General features: G+C 36.4%; 1 protein-coding gene across 1 annotated transcript in view; it reads right to left on the bottom strand.

Annotated features, from left to right (window-relative positions):
- Positions 1–3,119: 3,119 nt before the first annotated feature.
- The window catches only part of LOC120633842 (tachykinins), a 105,975-nt gene continuing 89,794 nt past the window's right edge, over positions 3,120–19,300 (bottom strand). The window contains exons 2-4 of the mRNA XM_039904210.1: positions 6,462–7,669; positions 5,099–5,352; positions 3,120–3,544 (exon numbers count right to left, since the gene is read on the bottom strand). Of these exons, the coding sequence (XP_039760144.1) occupies positions 3,507–3,544; positions 5,099–5,352; positions 6,462–7,669 (1,500 nt within the window). The 3' untranslated portion in view covers positions 3,120–3,506. The remainder of the gene's footprint in view (positions 3,545–5,098; positions 5,353–6,461; positions 7,670–19,300) is intronic.

Below are 19,300 nucleotides of genomic sequence, written 5' to 3'. Positions count from 1 at the left end.
GTTCTAAAATACTTATGGTAAATAGAGCTTTTTATTTTAAATGTAATAACAATTGGATAGAAGCAGGCGTTACTTTGCGGAAATCCATGATACATTATGAAAATTAAGCTTAATTTGCACTTTCAACAATTATTTATTGTAAAGTCATCATCTCCTGAGGATGCTCCGGTTTCGGAATGAAACGTGCGTAGATTGCCGAACATCTGTTTGGTGTAAAGTATAAGCATTGAAGACAGATTCTCCTGCTTTTCGCGGGGTAAGTATAGCAAATTAAGCTTTAACTTTCATAATTTTCATAATGTTGTAGCAACATTAGATACATTTAAAATGAGCGGTAAAGAATCCGGTACAGTGATTGATATTCGGGTATTTCGAATAAAAGCTATATAAGAAGATAATAGCGATATAACGTAATATTTAAGCAGCGTTTTGTAACTACAACTGAGTGCCCAGTGTGAGATTGTATATCTACGTTTACTTATTCGGTTAGGTTAGGTCACTACGATTTACATGGTATCGAAGGAACGCCATCTAGTAGAAACCATACTGTCACTAGTCACTGTCACCATACTGGCGCTCTAAACATAGGTAGTTAATCTCACAATTATTGGCATGCTGGCATCAAATGTCCACAATGATAAAAAAAACTCCACAACTATTCCCTCGGTTTTCAACGTTTATATGTAAAGCCATGAAAGTATTAAAGATATTTCGAAAGTCCAAACCATTATCAGTATTTTATTTTAAATTTGTTATTGCCGGCTGAAATCACGTGAATTTACCTAATTCAGAGATTGTCTGAGAATTTTCGAACCCATTTGGGGCGCTCAGTAATAAGCTTGTTCAACACAAGTTTACGCGAGTCCAACATCCTTAGTATAAGTTCTGCACACTCGCAATCGAGTATCGGAACGCTACGACGTCAAATTAAAGTGCTCCTTTCTGCCTTTTTTTCATATTAATAATGGATGGACTAATCAGATGGCCGGATTGTTTAAACTTAGGTGAAGGTAGATCTAATATTACCTTCGGTAACATGTTATAAAAGCATATACCCATCCCCACAAGATTGCAGCAATACTGCTAAGCGCCAGAAATAAACATGGTGGTAGTACTTCCCCGGAGAAGCTCTGTCACAAAAAGCCTAAAAATACATAAAACCTTATTTTAGAGTCGTGAATTCTGCCAGCTCTGCCCAGAGTGTTATTATGAAAAAGCGTGGGCGTATTTGAGTTTTAAACCAAGGTTGATAAGTTCCATTTTACTCTGGCACTACAGTGTTCTAAACCTCGAAAACTACTCCAGGATTGCGGGCCTATAAATCTTATACTAAGAACTTTTTTCACGACAGGTTGAATTCCAAAATAATTTATGTTTACCCATTTAAACCCTATGCGTTATAAATGATTAAAAGTAACATGTAAATAATTTTATTTTTGAATATAACAGGAATTCTATTTTAAGTAAATAAATACTGATACTCTTATTAAGTAAACTAGTTAAATACAGTTGAAACTTAACGAACGCTATAATAAGCCTTATAAAGTTACAATTCCCGGCAATATATAACAGGTAAATTAGTATTAAATTTAGTATCAATTAAATTTAGTTTAAATTTAATATACTAGATGGCGCTGTTTACGCTATGCGCTATACTTAACGTGAAGAGGGCAATCTAAGAACAAGACAAAACTGTGTCAAAATGATAGCATAATTAAACAGGTTTAAAAAGCAAGCTAAGTCTATGTCAAATATTTTTGCCGAAACCGATTTAGTGCTAAGCCATATGTATCATTTTAACAAGGAACCAAACAAACAAAATTTCGTAGCTACTTGAGCTACGGTGGAAAAAAATAATTTTAGGTATTAAAAATAATATAACAAAGTTAAGGTAGATACATTAAAACCTTACTGTAATACATGACTTAAATTGGATCGTCGGTGTCTGTTTGTTTGTTGTTAGAAACAAATGTAATATCGCCGGGAATAGTACACATACGTATTTATAACTTTACACCCATTTTTATTTACATTACTGTGCATTCTCACAGTCGCAACTAAACTACAAGTTATTCCACAGATGATTTGTGACTTGCAGAGATTTTGAGTAGCTTGCACTGGCCGCGTGTTTGCAGTTGTCCGCTGAGAAGTTCTTTTCTACATTCAACTTTGCTTGCACGCCGGTACTCTCAATGAGTATACAAACAAGTTCACAAAATATATCATACCTCCTCATTTCACATAATGCATATCGATTCAACACCGGCTCGCTTCAAATTAAAGCATTGGAATGTGAACTTTATGCTATGTAACATAAAGCAAACTTTTAATATTTTTATTATTTTTTTAATATAATGCAAGTGGGCCACAATGTCCACGACATAGAGCTCACATTTCAATGCTTTAATTTAAGGTGTGGAAGTTCAGGGTTCTTCATTTGCTTCTATTCAGTGTACAAAGCAAATACAGCTAGTATCACTGTGAGAATTCACACTAACGTTTGTATACGGATGTCGGAACAGAATACAGGACAAACCAGAGACCGTCACAAATTGACACTAAAACACAGAAAAACTAGCAGTTAAATGTATTAAACTGCTCTGTTTTTTCTATGTTCGTTGAGCGAATGGCGTTGCGATATCATGTTGGTAACCCAATTCTAGCAGAAAGAATTACTGTTAAAACTCCAAGAGCCTCATTCATAAAAAAGGTTAAAGACCTTGTATAGTAGAGTTCTGTAGGCTTGCTTAAATAATGGTAAATGATGCATAAGATTATATAATACACAGTTCCGTATGGTGACAGATCAGAATGAAGTTGTCACCATAACTCTTTCCGCGATCGTCGTCGAACGTGCAGCAGCGTACACTCAGTGGCGTGCATAGATTTTATTATTATTATTTAACTCTTTATTTGTACACCACTATGAAGTTAGGAAAAAAAAACAATAGAAATACAAAGACAGAAGGAGAATACAAAAGGCGGCCTTATCGCTTAGTAGCGATCTCTGCCAGGCAACCTTTTTTACCAGGGTAAGCATAAATCAGGAAAATTGCATAAAATGGCAAAAATCCGCCTCCTATACGAGTTATATATAAATTTTAGGGTAAGCAGTGCTTTTAAGCATGTTTGAAGTGCGCGCCACTGCGTACTCTATGCTGCTACTATCATCAACTACGATCACGAACCCGTCTGCCCAGCTAGGTGATTAAGGGCAAACTTTTCCGTTAGGAGAAGCCTTAAGTTCAGTAACAATGGACTGACAAGGGCTATTGATGATACTTACATACTGTAAACTCTACACATTTATAAAGATATCAAGCCACGGCCGAAGCCTCCACACAAAGATTCGCAGCTTCTAGTTGGTTCTGTATTCTGTGCCAATTAAACCTTATTGCTGACTTATAAGATGTACTTAGGTATCTATAGGTCGACTAGTCTTAGAGTTCTAGTCTTAGTTGAGATAAGTATCGGATGCTGTTGAATGTAGACATAGCTTCTAAGAGTTAATTCGGAATCACCATTTCGCTGGTTTGTTCTGGATCTGAAAATATAAACATTTTTTTTTTCATTTCTTAAATATAGTTAAACGGGTGCATACCACGATATTATTTTTGGATTTGTCGATATTTCGACCAAGGTGCATGGGTCGTGGTCACGACGACCAATCCAAGAATATTATCGTGCAGTGGCGTGCATAGAGGGTATGCACAGAGTATGCAGATGATATAAAAAGAAAAAAAATAAGATGATTGATGAATATTTTTATGATAATATACATAAATACTTTTATTATACAGCTAAACACCCAGACACTGAAAAGCATTTATGTTCATACCACAAACATTTTCTAGTTGTGGGAATCGAACCTGAACCGATAAATGTAACCCTATGTGCATCTGCAAGCTTAATTTGTGCCAAAATAAGTTCAACATAATATATAAATAGGGGATAAAACAAAAAAAAACCCACATTCGCATCTTCAAATATACAGTAGTTCCTACCTATTCATAAATTCACAAAAGGAAAAACGAAATCATTAAATAACCAACATTAAAAACAATATCTAGGCATAACTGATGACTTACGTCCATTTTCAATATCCAATCTATCCGTAATCTATAGATATCGATCACGGGTGTCCTCCAACAATGAGAAGACCGTGATCCACCACGCTGGCCCAGTGCGGATAGGTTGACTCCACACAACTTTGAGAACATAATGTAGAACTCTCAGGCATGCCGGTTTCCTCACGATGTTTTCATTCACCATTGAAGCAAGTGATATTTTAATTAATTAAAACGCACATAACTTAGAAAATTAGATGTGCGTGCTGAGATTAAAATTCGGCTCCCCGAAAGTGAAGTCGAGCTCCTACCTAATGCGCTATCACTGCTTCTTATACGAGTATATTGAACATAGAAAACCAATGTTAATGTTAAAAAAAACCTAGATATTTTGTATATTAAAAAGATGTGAATAGAAACTTTCTTGCTATTTAATATAAAGTTGTAGCCTAGTGGTTAGGACGGATGCCTTTCGGGGTGCCGAGTTTGACCCCCAGCGCGCACCTCTAACTGTTAGAAGTTATGTGCGTTTTAATTTAAGCAATTAAATTATCACTTGAAACATGTGAGGAAACCTGCATGCCTCAGAGTTCTCCATATCGTTCTCAAAGGCGCGTTAAGTCTACCAATAGCGTGGTGGACTACGCTGAAAACCCTTCTCATTCTAGAAGAAGACCCGTGTCCTGTAGTGGACCAGTTTGATAATGACGATGATGATGATAGATATTTAAAAAAAAAAACCTGAGTCAGGTGCGGGTAGTGCCACGGAACGGTCGCGACACATTAATATTGTCAGTCATTGTTATTTATTAAGCGACTAATATGTTTAATTCGGTGGAAACAGCCCGATTAATAGGCTAAGGAATGTGAGGATGGATAAATTATACACCTACAACACAGCCTTTGAACGTATAAGTACATGCTAGAAAATTTCACCAACCAGTATTAAATATTAACAAAAAAGAAACACGTCATGACCCAACGAAGCCGGCATGTACACAACAGCCCCAAATATTTGCTCACAGCCTTACCTAAAACGGTATCATTGTCGGTCCACTTTTTGCCGCGCATTCCCAGGAACCCCTGCCCCCTTCTCTTCGGCCAGGGTCGGGGCAGCAAAAACCTGATCTCTTGAGCCCCCGAGTTTTTCAAGTCCTTCTTGCCACGGACACCGATGAATTTACCACGAAAGGAAACATCGTATGGTCTTTTCGCTTGCACGGATTTCTTTCCTCTGACACCGTAGAATTTGTGTAAGTTCGCTCGCTTTTCCAAATCGTTCACCCTGAGGGTAATTGTTAGAATAGATTTTTAGTGCGTGCCTCGTTGGTTTAAAGCTTACATCAAGTTAAACATAGATACAACTATGTTCTTAAAAACGAATCAAGAACAAAAAAACCACATTAGCGCTGAAGTTGAAGAAATTTACTCTGACTCGTTGTATAAGTTCAGAGATAAGACATTTTTATCATGGACCAATTGACCCTTATTTGCAGTTTCCTTGATTTATTTATTTAGTGTGTGAGATATTTTGTTAATATATTCTCATTCACGATAACTTTTCATATGCTGTGTTTACTTTTAAGAAAACATTACACTTAAATAGAATAGTTAAAATTTTAAAAACGGTTGCATTAGTGTAAGTGTTTGTAGGAAACCTAATAAATAAAATAAAAAACAAAGAAATTAAGACCAAAAAGTCAAAGAAAGCACGCTAAACTAAGAGCGCGTGGTAATATGCGACGCGACGTATCGAAAGCTGTAGAGAGTAGAGTTTTTTGAGCTCTTTCGGAGAAGTACCACCATGCATATTTATGCCGATAAGCAGCATTGTTGCAATGCTGTGTTCCGATCTGAAGGGGATGGTTCTGGTGTAATTACAGGAACGTGAGGCTTAGCACCTACGTCCCAGTTTGATCGACACAGGGCGGCACGTTACAGGCCAATCAGATGGCCATATACTTAATCCGTCAATAATGACTTTAGAAAAAAAAAGATTTATCCAGCAGTGTACAACACAAGCCACAGAGCTTTTTTTTAATCCCATTACAAGTTAGCCCTTAAGATGTAGTTGCATACTGCCAATCGGTTTTTAGGCGACATCGTACCGGAACGCTAAATCGCTTAGCGGCACGTCTTTGTCGGTAGGGTGGTAACTAGCCACGGCAGAAGCCTCCCACCAGACAAACAAAATAATGATAATAATAATGTTAGTTCTAATTGTTTACAGGCTCTTTATTTATTTTTTTCGAAATCTCATCAAAGATATCTTGTTCAAATGGAAACGTGTTTTGTACACAATTTGTATTATAATCTTATTTTTATTTTAATATTACTTTCAAGATATTATTTTAAAGCTATTCTTAAGTTAAAAAATTTAAATAATTACAATACCTTTCATCAGAAACGTTGGAAGACTCAGTTGATACCTCATTATTCAAATTCGATCGTAACTTATTAAGATATTCGTTAATAATTTCGTTCAGGATAGGAAATTCGCCGCCATTATTATCGTCAGTTGTATAATCTATCTGTCCGATCAAAGAACCAGACTTTTTCGGTATATTATCATCACTATCTGGCATGAAAATGATATCTGGGAATTCTTTCTTCCCTCTCATGCCTACGAAGCCCATCGGAGCTCTTTTATAACCCAATTCCGAAAATTCGTCAAAACTGTTCTTGCCTTTGACACCGAGGAATTCTGGATATGAATAATCTTTCTTGCCTCTCATACCTACAAAGCCCATAGGAGCTCGCTTATTGTACATATCGGATAATTGATCAAAGTTACTGAAATCTGTATAAGCCTCTTTCTTGCCTCTCATACCCACGAAACCCATGGGAGCTCGTTTATAATCCATGTTGGAAAATTGATCTAAATTATTATTGCCTCTTATGCTAAAGTCTGGGTTAGCCTCTTTCTTGCCTCTCATACCAACAAAGCCCATTGGAGCTCGTTTATAATCCATATCAGTAAAGGGATCGAAGTCATTCTTGCCTTTGATACTGAAATCTGGGTAAGCGTCTTTCTTCCCTCTCATGCCTACGAAGCCCATTGGAGCTCGTTTGTAATGCACGCCAGGAAACTGATCCAAGTTGTCTTTAATACTGAAATCAGGATCAGCTTCTTTCTTGCCTCTCATACCAACAAAACCCATAGGAGCTCGTTTTTCGCCCGTGTCAAAAAGCTGATCAAAGTCAAAACTGTCTTTAACGCTGAAATCTGGATGTACCTCTTTCTTGCCTCTCATACCAACGAAACCCATTGGCGCTCGTTTATAATCCATGTCCGAAAATTGATTCAATGGATTGTCTTCAAAGTCTGAGTAATCCTCTTTCTTGCCTCTCATGCCAACGAAGCCCATTGGTGCTCTTTTATAATTCATATCCGAGAAAGGGTCGAAACTTTTCTTGCCTTTTACACCGACAAAGAACTGGGGTTTTCGCTTATAGAATTCCGATGCCCCATACTTCTTGCCGCGCATGCCTACGAACCCCTGGGGCACCCTTCTCACTACTTCCTGAGCGGTGGCGGAGTACACCAGTATGGTAATCAAGAAACCGAAAGCCTTTAACGCACCCATTTGTGCTTTATGGATCTGAAAAGAAAGAAAACAGCTTTATATATTAAGTCACTCAACAATTATTCATTGTAAAGTCAACATCTCCTGAGGATGCTCCGGTTTCTGAGCGAAATGTGCGTAGAGGGTACATTGCCGAAGATCTGTTTGGTGTGGAGTATACGGATTGAAGAAATTATAAATTACACCATACAGATTCTCCTGCTGTTCGCGGAGTATAGCCAATTAAGCTTAATTTTCATAATATATGCAAAGCAACGCCTGCTTCTATCCAATACGAAAATAGCTTTTAAAAATGGGTTTGTATTCGGAGCACCAACTAAGAATTCGAGAGCTCCATTTCTGGCTTAAGTTTCAAGGTTCGCAAGACCATTTTATGTATTGTTTTGGTTGTTATAGAGCTGTACTTGATATAACAATATTGGAACGCTTTAACGCCTACGCTCCATACATGTGAGTACATGTACAGTACTTTACACTCATACCGTACCTACAATCACAACGTAATACGAAACCAAGTTGCTTTCCGCTATCTGCCCGTGTATATATGCTTAGATCTTTAAAATTACGCAACGGATTTTGATGCGGTTTTTTGAAGTAATATTTCTTTTGGCGCGTTAGGGAAAAATGATGAGAGTAAATTTTTACGATGCGCGCGCGACAACGTCACAAAATACCGACACCCTGAAGTTAGCTATAAGGTTCATAATACCGTGTTACTTTCAATTGTCAAAGTCTGCGGGCTCATTGCGGTGATTTAATTGATTCAATTGTACAAAAATCTCAAATTTTAATGTTGAGTGAAACTTGGCTGTCCGATAATGAGTCTATTAGTATTCCAAATTTAATTACGTTTATTATGTCCATTTCTTTCATTTTGTAGATTTTTTTATTGTGATATTTAAATAAACTTTATTTTACTTGATAATAAAACTTCCAATGTATTAAATAGAAGAGGGGTGGTGACAAATGTATTCTAATCTGCCGTCACCACACCGCACTATTAGGAATATCCCATAATAAACATTTTTTTTTATTTCTATTAACGAGAAATAATGGCTTATTTACGAAGCATTTTTAAGCAATACAGAATTAAACTTTATGTAATTAAGTACCTGAAAAACATTGTGCATTTAATATAGATAAATATGTCCTTTACAGCACGTAATTTAAATGAATATTTTTGAAGATATTATAGATTTAAAATGCAGGGACCTAGCGATTCCGGCGGGTTGGCGCGGTGGCCCGTGCCTATAAAAAATCATTGCACCCACTAGTAAAGTATAAACTAAAAAACTTTTACCTCAACTCTCAAATCGAGGCATCTAAATTTATTTATACCAAATAAGTTCCTTATATACTATACAATTAATTAAGTTTTTTTATTTTATTTTAATTGTAATTTCTTTTTCCACGGCAGGGCAAATTTGGGAATTTATAATTTCTGAATTATCTCTGGTCTGGTCTGGTGGGAGGCTTCATCCGTGGCTAGTTACCACCCTACCGACGAAGACGTGCCGCTAAGTGATTAAGTGTTCCAGTGCGAGGTCGCGTAGAAACCTATTAGGGATTTGACTACCCTATTCCCTAACAGGTTAGCCCGTTACCATCTCAGACTGCATCATCACTTTTGAGCAGATTGCAGTCAAAGGTTAGCTTGTAAAGGAATAAAAAAAAATATATATTCCTCACTCTTTTAGCCAAACATTGTGTTTACACTCGGCTCTCACGGGACTGTCATGTGTGCCAGCCAGTGACGTGACTGTAACGTTATTACACGGGCGGTGTGAGTTAACTCGTCTCTTGAGCAAAGTTAACCGAGCTTACAAACTCTGTATAGATATGTTCAACTGATGAAATCGTGAAACCTCACCTATATTAGAACTATATCTTTACGATGTTTTTTATCTTTATTCACCGCAACTTACAAAACACAGAGGTTATCAATTCGGTTGTATTTTTTTTGTAATGTTTGTTGTTGGAATTACATATTTAAATTAATATCGATCGATTTAATTTTTTTTTTTTGAAACGGTATACTTCTTATGTGGCCCCATTTTCATCAGGTCAAGACCTGTTGAAGGGATCCTGAAGAAAGATTACTTGAGTTGAACTAATGGTGAAGTGCCGGGAGAACTCCTCAACCAATAACGCCCCAGTTTCGGGAAGAGAAACATTTTTTAAAAGATTGTGAGCAATTGACATTTGGCTTTTAAAACATAGATAATTGAAATGTTAGCCGCTAAAAGGAGTAAAAAAAAATTTTTACAAAATAAAAACAACTTGGTTATGTACCTACAACTGAAAAGCAAGAAATAATTATTTTCTACCACATTTTTAAGTCGGTGCCAAGTAAAATTTTAAAAACTAATAGGTACCTATATGATCTCGTATACTTCCTACGTATTCCCTTTTATATGATAGCAAGGAAAGTGCCAGTTATTTTCTAAATTTAACTTGTCAGCGACTCTTCAAAATGTTGTAGGAAATAATTATTTCTTGGTTTTTAGCTGTATTTACAGGGTACATAACAAAGTCGGTTTTACTTTGTAAACATTATTTTTCACGCTTTTTAGTGGCATTTATTTCTTGCTTCTTAGTTGTAAGTATAAAAACTCTTTTTTATTGTAATTTAGAAAATTATTTTTTTTATCCAATAACACACAATTCATCAAAAATTAAAACAAAAACTTTAACTCCTCGATATCCGACCCGTGACGATAATTTGCGATTAGCATTGTATACGTGATTTCAAATACCTATTATTCGCATGCCTATTAACATGAGAGACTAAGAATGGGTAAGTGGATATATTAACAAACTCTTAGTTCATTTGATCGAAATACTACTACTACCTAATATAAAACTAATTCAAAATTCAAATTCAAATTCAAAATTTCTTTATTCATGTAGGCCTATCACAGGCACTTATGAAGCGTTCATACATATTTGTTTACATAATTGTAACGTATGGATGGTGATAACTTCGTTCGCCAACTTAAAACTAAAGCTACGAGGGTTCCAAACGCGCCCTGGTCTAAGAAGAGCCCACAACAAACTTAGCCGGGTAAATAAGTAAGTTTAGCTAAGTTTTAGCCCAAATGATGGAGAGTCTATAAAACAATACAAACAAATGTTTTCGAAACGCAAGCTAACAGCAATATCTCCTTTCCGCGGGACGTTGTATCGAATGCAATATATCGCGGTGCACTTAGCTCGTAATGGAGGAGCGAGCATTTCGTCCAAAAATGGCGTAAACACAATTTGCTTCGGCTAAAATCTTTGCTAACACCGAAGCTGTAAAATAAAATAAAAGTTCGAAAACCAGACTTTTATGATTAACAACCCAATATCGGCTAACAACTTGCTAAGATCTTCTCCAGACGAAAGTAGGCCGTAGTTCACCACGCTGACCAAGTTTTGGTGGACTCCACACGCATTTGATAACATTATGGAGAATCCTATACCGAGTGATAAAATAAAATAAATAAATAAATATACTACGACAATACTCATCGCCATCTAGCTCCAAAGTAAGCGTAGCTTGTGTTATGGGTACTAAGATAACTTATGTATATTTTTTAAAATAATTTACATAAATACATATAATATAATACAGATAACCCGGCTAAGTTTGTTGTGGGCTCTTCTTAGACCAGAGCGCCTTTGAAACTTTAGGTTTAAGTTGGCGAACGAAGTTCAGTTATCACCATCCCCTTACAATTATGTAAACATATATGTATGAACGCTTCATAAGGTCTACGTGAATAAAGAAATTTTGAATTTGAATTTGACATACTTCCCGGACACTGAAAAATATTCATGTTCATCACCAAACATTTTCCAGTCGAACCCACAGCCTTGGACTAAGAAAGCAGGGTCGCTGCCCACTGCGCCGATCGGTCTTCACAAAATATGATATTTATAATGCTTTAATAAAAACGCACATAATTCCTAAAAGTTAAAGATTCGTTACGGGGATCGAATACGGTCCCCCGAAAAGGAGGCTCATGCTCTAACCACTGGGCTATCAGCGCTGCCCTCCCGTAGTCAGGTAAAAATAATTCACAATCCACACTTACGTATCAAAAACTATTCAAAATGAATAAAAGAATATACCTTTATTGTACACCACACAATACGTTTTAACCGTAAGCCGATATAAACATCCTATTGTAACATATAGGATTACATAAACGGTAAAAAAGCTTAGGTATAAATTGCCCTCACTGCGAGTGGGTAGCTACTTAGTTTTAAGTGACATTGTGAGTTTGCGACAATAAATAAAGAAGTTACCTATTAAAATATCTTATACTAATAGGGTGAAATTGGCGGTGATTCAAAAGTAAATTGACGAGTCTCTACAACGTGTAATGGAATTACGAAGAACTGTTGAAGAGTGCATAAGTATATTTGATAAGGAATTACCCTGTAAAAAATTTAAATCAAAAGAAACATATTTATTTTTCCATACAAACTAATTTAAATTTTAAGTGTTTATGACAGCCCTATTGAAGATAAAATACCAACACGTGCCTAGTACCTACGCTAAGCGACGCGGACCTTATGAAGTGACAGGAGTCACTTGATTTTACTTTTACATGTGATGTTAGGGCTGTATCTGATTTCTTTCAGTATAAACTATGGCAATGGTTTACTCCAAAACTATTAGCGTTACGATTTCACAGATAAGTCTCAGAGACAGTAAATAATGTACCTGCCTCTGAAGTGTTATTTCGGTTTTCATTTATACTTTGTATAAAGTGCTATCATTTTCTACAGCAACCATCGTAAAAACGACAGCACAACTTTATAACCTGTCTCGGTTTACCTTTAGCACCAATAGTGACTATTATCTAATACAAGCTTAATTGACAAGTCTAAAAACGGGCCAAGTGCGAGACGGACTCGCGCGCGTAAGGTTTCAAACCGTTGCCGTTAACCGTTCTGTTGTATGGGTATATTTATTTTATTATATTTCTGTTTTAGGAAAGACAAAATTTGTGTAATCTGTGTAGTTACTATTTTAAGGCAACCGAAATAAATCATCTGTGAAAATTTTACGACCGATTAGCAGCGACCCTGCTTTCTGAGTCCACGGCCGTGGTTTCGTATCACACAACTGGAAAATATAAACCATAAAAATGAGCGTCATAGAAAAGAGATAGCATGTTTATAACATAGTATTAGTTGCAAGGTAAGAGATGACGCCTTTAAAAAAGCTTAAGTAGGCAATGATAATGATGCCACAATGGTCACACGCTCATTAGTCATTTCTTTTCTCTTTCACTCGCCTGTGAAAATGAGATTTTATCTCGCTTACACCCAGTACAATCTTGAGGGACATATGTGTTACGTATAAGTAGGTGTCATAATAAACTGTGTCAGATTCATGGAATAACTTGGGAATAATTATTCAATGTTTTATCACGCTCTGAAATTTGAAAGGTGCTCTCAGTTAAAGATATTTCGGGTCCGTTCTCCACTCAGAATTAGAGGGGGCTAGGCCATAGTCCACCACGCTGGCCAAGTGCGGATTGGCGGACTTTAATTGCCTTTATTTATTCATTTATTTATTTATTAGTAATCAAGTAATAGGTGCAAGTACAAAATATACAAAACAATCAGTTACGATATTCACAACAGCACGAATGAGTATGAGTGGGTGTGTGTGTGTGTTTGTGTGCGTGTGCGTGTGTGTGTAATATATATATATATATATATATATATATATATATATATATATATATATATATATATATATATATATATATTACAAGCTATACCCTGCCACGCTTCGCTGTGCCAAAATTTCAGCTCGGTCGGTGCAGAACTTTTTGAGTTTTTGAAGCGTACCTACACAAACCAACATAACATTTTTATATATATAGATAAATACAATAAACAAATGCATGTACCTCTATAGTAATGTAATCTTAACAATAAGTAGTAATTAATAGTGTAACAAATATATTGTACTAATACTACCTACTCATAAACTCAATCTGATAAGTGAAAGGTAATATTTAAATATTTTAAAAATTAATAAGGATTTTCGAATTTCAGAGGGAAGGCTATTCCACAATTTGACGGTATCTTTGACGGGATATTCTGGTATGGCAAACGATTCTGGTATATGCATGGAGGCTATCTGCTTTGTACGACAATTATTACTTTTAAAAAAAACTAATTTTACCTGCAATCAAGCCCAGTGATCTATTATAACGACTGGACCAACGTCTACGAGTTTTATGTCATCACAAAGGCGAGGCTTGACGGAGGCTCCGGCCATTGTGTTCAGCCTTGTTAGTATTGTACTTACAGTACGGCGTACAGTTTACTCGGCTGTGTCAACCCTACCGGCGATTTACAACTTACCTACAAAGGAAGGTTTTGTAACGTTGGACTACCTGTGCGTCGTGGATTCACCCTCTTAGTCTATCATCATCATGAAATTTATAATTTTTTATTAGGTTATTTACCTACACTTGGAGGAATTATCAATTTTATAAATTTAAAATGCATATAAAAATTTTCGAAACCGACAGGATTTGAACCTGCGACTCTCGGGCAATCGCGGCCTGAGCGCTTTCACCAATTAAGCTACGGCTCTCCTACCGTCGCTGCCGAAAATTTGTATATGCATTTTAAATTTATAAAATTGATAATTCATCATCGTGATGTCATCTAATGGAGGTCCTCTGCTGGGAATAGGTTCGTAGGGTTCCAAATACCATGGTCTTATGCCGCTTGTGTCCAGCGGCTTCCTGCGACTCGGTTGATGTCATTTATCCAATTCGTCGGTGGTCGGAGGACGTCCATCGGTTCTCAGAGTTATGTGCCCCGCCCATTGCCACTTCAGTTCCGCTACTCGTTGAGCTATAACTCTGTTTTTCTATGGCTCTCCTGATTTGTTGACATAGAGATATTGTGAGCCTAGGTCACTCCGTCGCCCGCTAAGTATACAATGCAGTGACGTAACTACAAACATTGAACAAAAAAATAAACCCTTCACTTTTATTACCCGCTGTTGCCCGCTGTTTCGTATACGGTTTTTTGGTTTTTCAAGAATCCTGCGGGAACCGTAATTTTTACCGGGATAGCTGCCTATGTTTCAATCCTATCTCCATTTCAAAATTCAGTCAATTTTTTTTTGACTGAACAAATTTGTCAGTTTTTGTAGTTTTTGCGTGAAAGAGTAACAAACATCCATCGATCCATTCATGCATAGAAATGTTAGCATTTATAATATTAGTAGGATGTAGTGGTGAGCACGTTCGACTGCAGATCATGTGGTACCGGGTTCGATTCCCAGCTCAGGCCAATGAATGAATGTTTGTATATTTTGCTAGCAAGTTACCAATTTTTTTTTATTCACCTGCGCGAAGCCGGAACGTTTCGCTAGTCCAACTATTATTATAAATGTGATAGTGTGGATGTTTATTACTCAATCACGCAAAAACGGCTGAACAGATTTGAATGAAATTTTGCATGCACGTAGCCTTTGACATGGAAAAGAATATAGGCTACCTTTTTATCCCGATTCCTTAAGAAGTTACCGAGAGAAAATTGAACATTGTATACGAGGTAAGCTGAGGGCAAACAGTTTTGAAATTTTGTATGCATGTCACCTAGGCTATGGAAAACGACATGTACTTTCTATGTCGATCTCTCGAATAGTTCCCGTGGTAGGGTTAAAAATTGTTAACGAGCGAGGCTTTAAGGTCCAATTCTGACGGCCACGCAGACGAAGTCGCGGGCAGGAGCTAGTGTATCATAATTTAAAAGACCTAAAGTACTTACTTCGCTGCTATTGACCTAAATAATATTGTGTTACGAGTTCATCGAAACCAGCTTTTAATATTTCCAAGTCTGAATCAGAAGTGCAGTATCAATCCAATCTATATTTTTGCCCAACTCGTTTCTACAGCGCGGTCATTGAACTTTTATTAACAAACTCACATACGCACAATCATACACTCAATCATCGAAACAACAATTTAAAGAGAGCACTGTCGCCTGTAATACAGGTTTTTACCTAAATCAGGGACAGTAGATTTTAAATGGCACCATTACATACATTTATGACATACACACCAATATAATTTGTGAGGCACGCATTTGTTTGTATAAATATTATAATAACTACTTTACATTTTAAAAACTGTATGTACCTACATTCTTGTGAATAAATAAATAAATTTATTTATTTATTTATTTATTCAAAATATTTCATAATTACAAACAGCCTATAAATGTCCTATTGCTAGGCATACACCCCTCCAATCAGAAAGACGAAATTGCAGCATTGACCCACCAGGCTAGTTCTACAGCGCAGTCATTGAACTTTTATTAATTCAAAATATTTCATAATTACAAACAGCCTATAAATGTCCTATTGCTAGGCATACACCCCTCCAATCAGAAAGACGAAATTGCAGCATTGACCCACCAGGCTAGTTCTACAGCGCAGTCATTGAACTTTTATTAATTCAAAATATTTCATAATTACAAACAGCCTATAAATGTCCTATTGCTAGGCATACACCCCTCCAATCAGAAAGACGAAATTGCAGCATTGACCCACCAGGCTAGTTCTACAGCGCAGTCATTGAACTTTTATTAATTCAAAATATTTCATAATTACAAACAGCCTATAAATGTCCTATTGCTAGGCATACACCCCTCCAATCAGAAAGACGAAATTGCAGCATTGACCCACCAGGCTAGTTCTACAGCGCAGTCATTGAACTTTTATTAATTCAAAATATTTCATAATTACAAACAGCCTATAAATGTCCTATTGCTAGGCATACACCCCTCCAATCAGAAAGACGAAATTGCAGCATTGACCCACCAGGCTAGTTCTACAGCGCAGTCATTGAACTTTTATTAATTCAAAATATTTCATAATTACAAACAGCCTATAAATGTCCTATTGCTAGGCATACACCCCTCCAATCAGAAAGACGAAATTGCAGCATTGACCCACCAGGCTAGTTCTACAGCGCAGTCATTGAACTTTTATTAATTCAAAATATTTCATAATTACAAACAGCCTATAAATGTCCTATTGCTAGGCATACACCCCTCCAATCAGAAAGACGAAATTGCAGCATTGACCCACCAGGCTAGTTCTACAGCGCAGTCATTGAACTTTTATTAATTCAAAATATTTCATAATTACAAACAGCCTATAAATGTCCTATTGCTAGGCATACACCCCTCCAATCAGAAAGACGAAATTGCAGCATTGACCCACCAGGCTAGTTCTACAGCGCAGTCATTGAACTTTTATTAATTCAAAATATTTCATAATTACAAACAGCCTATAAATGTCCTATTGCTAGGCATACACCCCTCCAATCAGAAAGACGAAATTGCAGCATTGACCCACCAGGCTAGTTCTACAGCGCAGTCATTGAACTTTTATTAATTCAAAATATTTCATAATTACAAACAGCCTATAAATGTCCTATTGCTAGGCATACACCCCTCCAATCAGAAAGACGAAATTGCAGCATTGACCCACCAGGCTAGTTCTACAGCGCAGTCATTGAACTTTTATTAATTCAAAATATTTCATAATTACAAACAGCCTATAAATGTCCTATTGCTAGGCATACACCCCTCCAATCAGAAAGACGAAATTGCAGCATTGACCCACCAGGCTAGTTCTACAGCGCAGTCATTGAACTTTTATTAATTCAAAATATTTCATAATTACAAACAGCCTATAAATGTCCTATTGCTAGGCATACACCCCTCCAATCAGAAAGACGAAATTGCAGCATTGACCCACCAGGCTAGTTCTACAGCGCAGTCATTGAACTTTTATTAATTCAAAATATTTCATAATTACAAACAGCCTATAAATGTCCTATTGCTAGGCATACACCCCTCCAATCAGAAAGACGAAATTGCAGCATTGACCCACCAGGCTAGTTCTACAGCGCAGTCATTGAACTTTTATTAATTCAAAATATTTCATAATTACAAACAGCCTATAAATGTCCTATTGCTAGGCATACACCCCTCCAATCAGAAAGACGAAATTGCAGCATTGACCCACCAGGCTAGTTCTACAGCGCAGTCATTGAACTTTTATTAATTCAAAATATTTCATAATTACAAACAGCCTATAAATGTCCTATTGCTAGGCATACACCCCTCCAATCAGAAAGACGAAATTGCAGCATTGACCCACCAGGCTAGTTCTACAGCGCAGTCATTGAACTTTTATTAATTCAAAATATTTCATAATTACAAACAGCCTATAAATGTCCTATTGCTAGGCATACACCCCTCCAATCAGAAAGACGAAATTGCAGCATTGACCCACCAGGCTAGTTCTTAACGTTTACTATACGATGGGGAAAACTAGAAAAAGTTTCTTTTTTTAAATAAGTAAATAAATAAATATACTACGACAATACACACATCGCCACCTAGCCCCAAAGTAAGCATAGCTTGTGTTATGGGTACTAAGATGACTGATGAATATTTTTATAAATAATATCCATAAATACTTAGAATATACATATAAACAGCTAGACACTGAAAAACATTAATGCACATCACACAAATATTTTCCAGTTGAGGGAATCGAACCCCGTGGGTTCCCTTGGACTCAGAAAGCAGGGTCGCTGCAAACTGCACCAATCGGCCGTCAAGTTTGTGAGCTAGCAACATTCCGCGCGTGTGAAGTGAAATGAGCTCGAGGTGTTTTCACTGTTTTTGGACACAATAGACTTCATGCAATAATGGCTGAATGAGGGTTCTGTGCGTTCTTAATTCTGTGATATGAATAACTTGCATTTTAGAGAAGGGCATAGGATATTGTGCCAGCGGGGTATTAAAAAGAACGGAGATAATCGCAATATAGTATCGTTTATTGATATTGCTTCAAACTAGATTAAGTATATAAAATCTTACGCGAAAGTTAAACAGGGAATTTGATTAGGAACTCTTCCAATAAAAATCCCAGCTGTGTGGATTCTTATATAAACACAACGATGAAATTAATTTAATCATTCTAAAGTTGCTACACAATATATTGAAAATAGATTTAGCTTCTATCCTTCTCATCTATTATCTATCTTTTTGACTTAGGACGTTTAAAACTCCTTTAATTATTTCTTGCATTCTTTTAAGCATTTAGTTGAGTTTTTCATAAATTTTTATATTTTCATTATTCTACTGACACTTGTTTTTAACCCGCGAGGCAAAAACTATGGGCAAACTATAGGCAAATACTAATATACATTATCTGATGAAAATCGTTGGAAATGGAGAAAATAAGTACTCAGTGAACAGCAGAAAGCACTCAATTATGACTTAACGGGAAGATAAGTGTTACAGTAAATATATAAAATGGGTAAATACTACTTTTGATAACTAAAAATTCATATTTCTCAGATATTTTATTAAATTGATTAGGATTTTTACAAATACGATAATAATTATTTTTTAGTTAATATGTAAATAGTTTTCAGGCAACAATTGACTTTATTTTTAATTAACAACTATTGTTCATGACATTGAGTTGGTGGGTATTTTGATGTAAATAAGACTGCATTGTCACAGTCCGATTAACGGCGAACCCAGCCGAGGTCCGAGTCCTCGCAGGAGGCAGCCTCGGGCCGACGT

Source organism: Pararge aegeria, chromosome 22, assembly GCF_905163445.1.
Source record: "Pararge aegeria chromosome 22, ilParAegt1.1, whole genome shotgun sequence".
NCBI classification, from domain to species: domain Eukaryota; kingdom Metazoa; phylum Arthropoda; class Insecta; order Lepidoptera; family Nymphalidae; genus Pararge; species Pararge aegeria.
The sequence above is the reverse complement of the archived record's forward strand: the minus strand, read 5'-3'. Positions and strand labels throughout refer to the sequence as shown.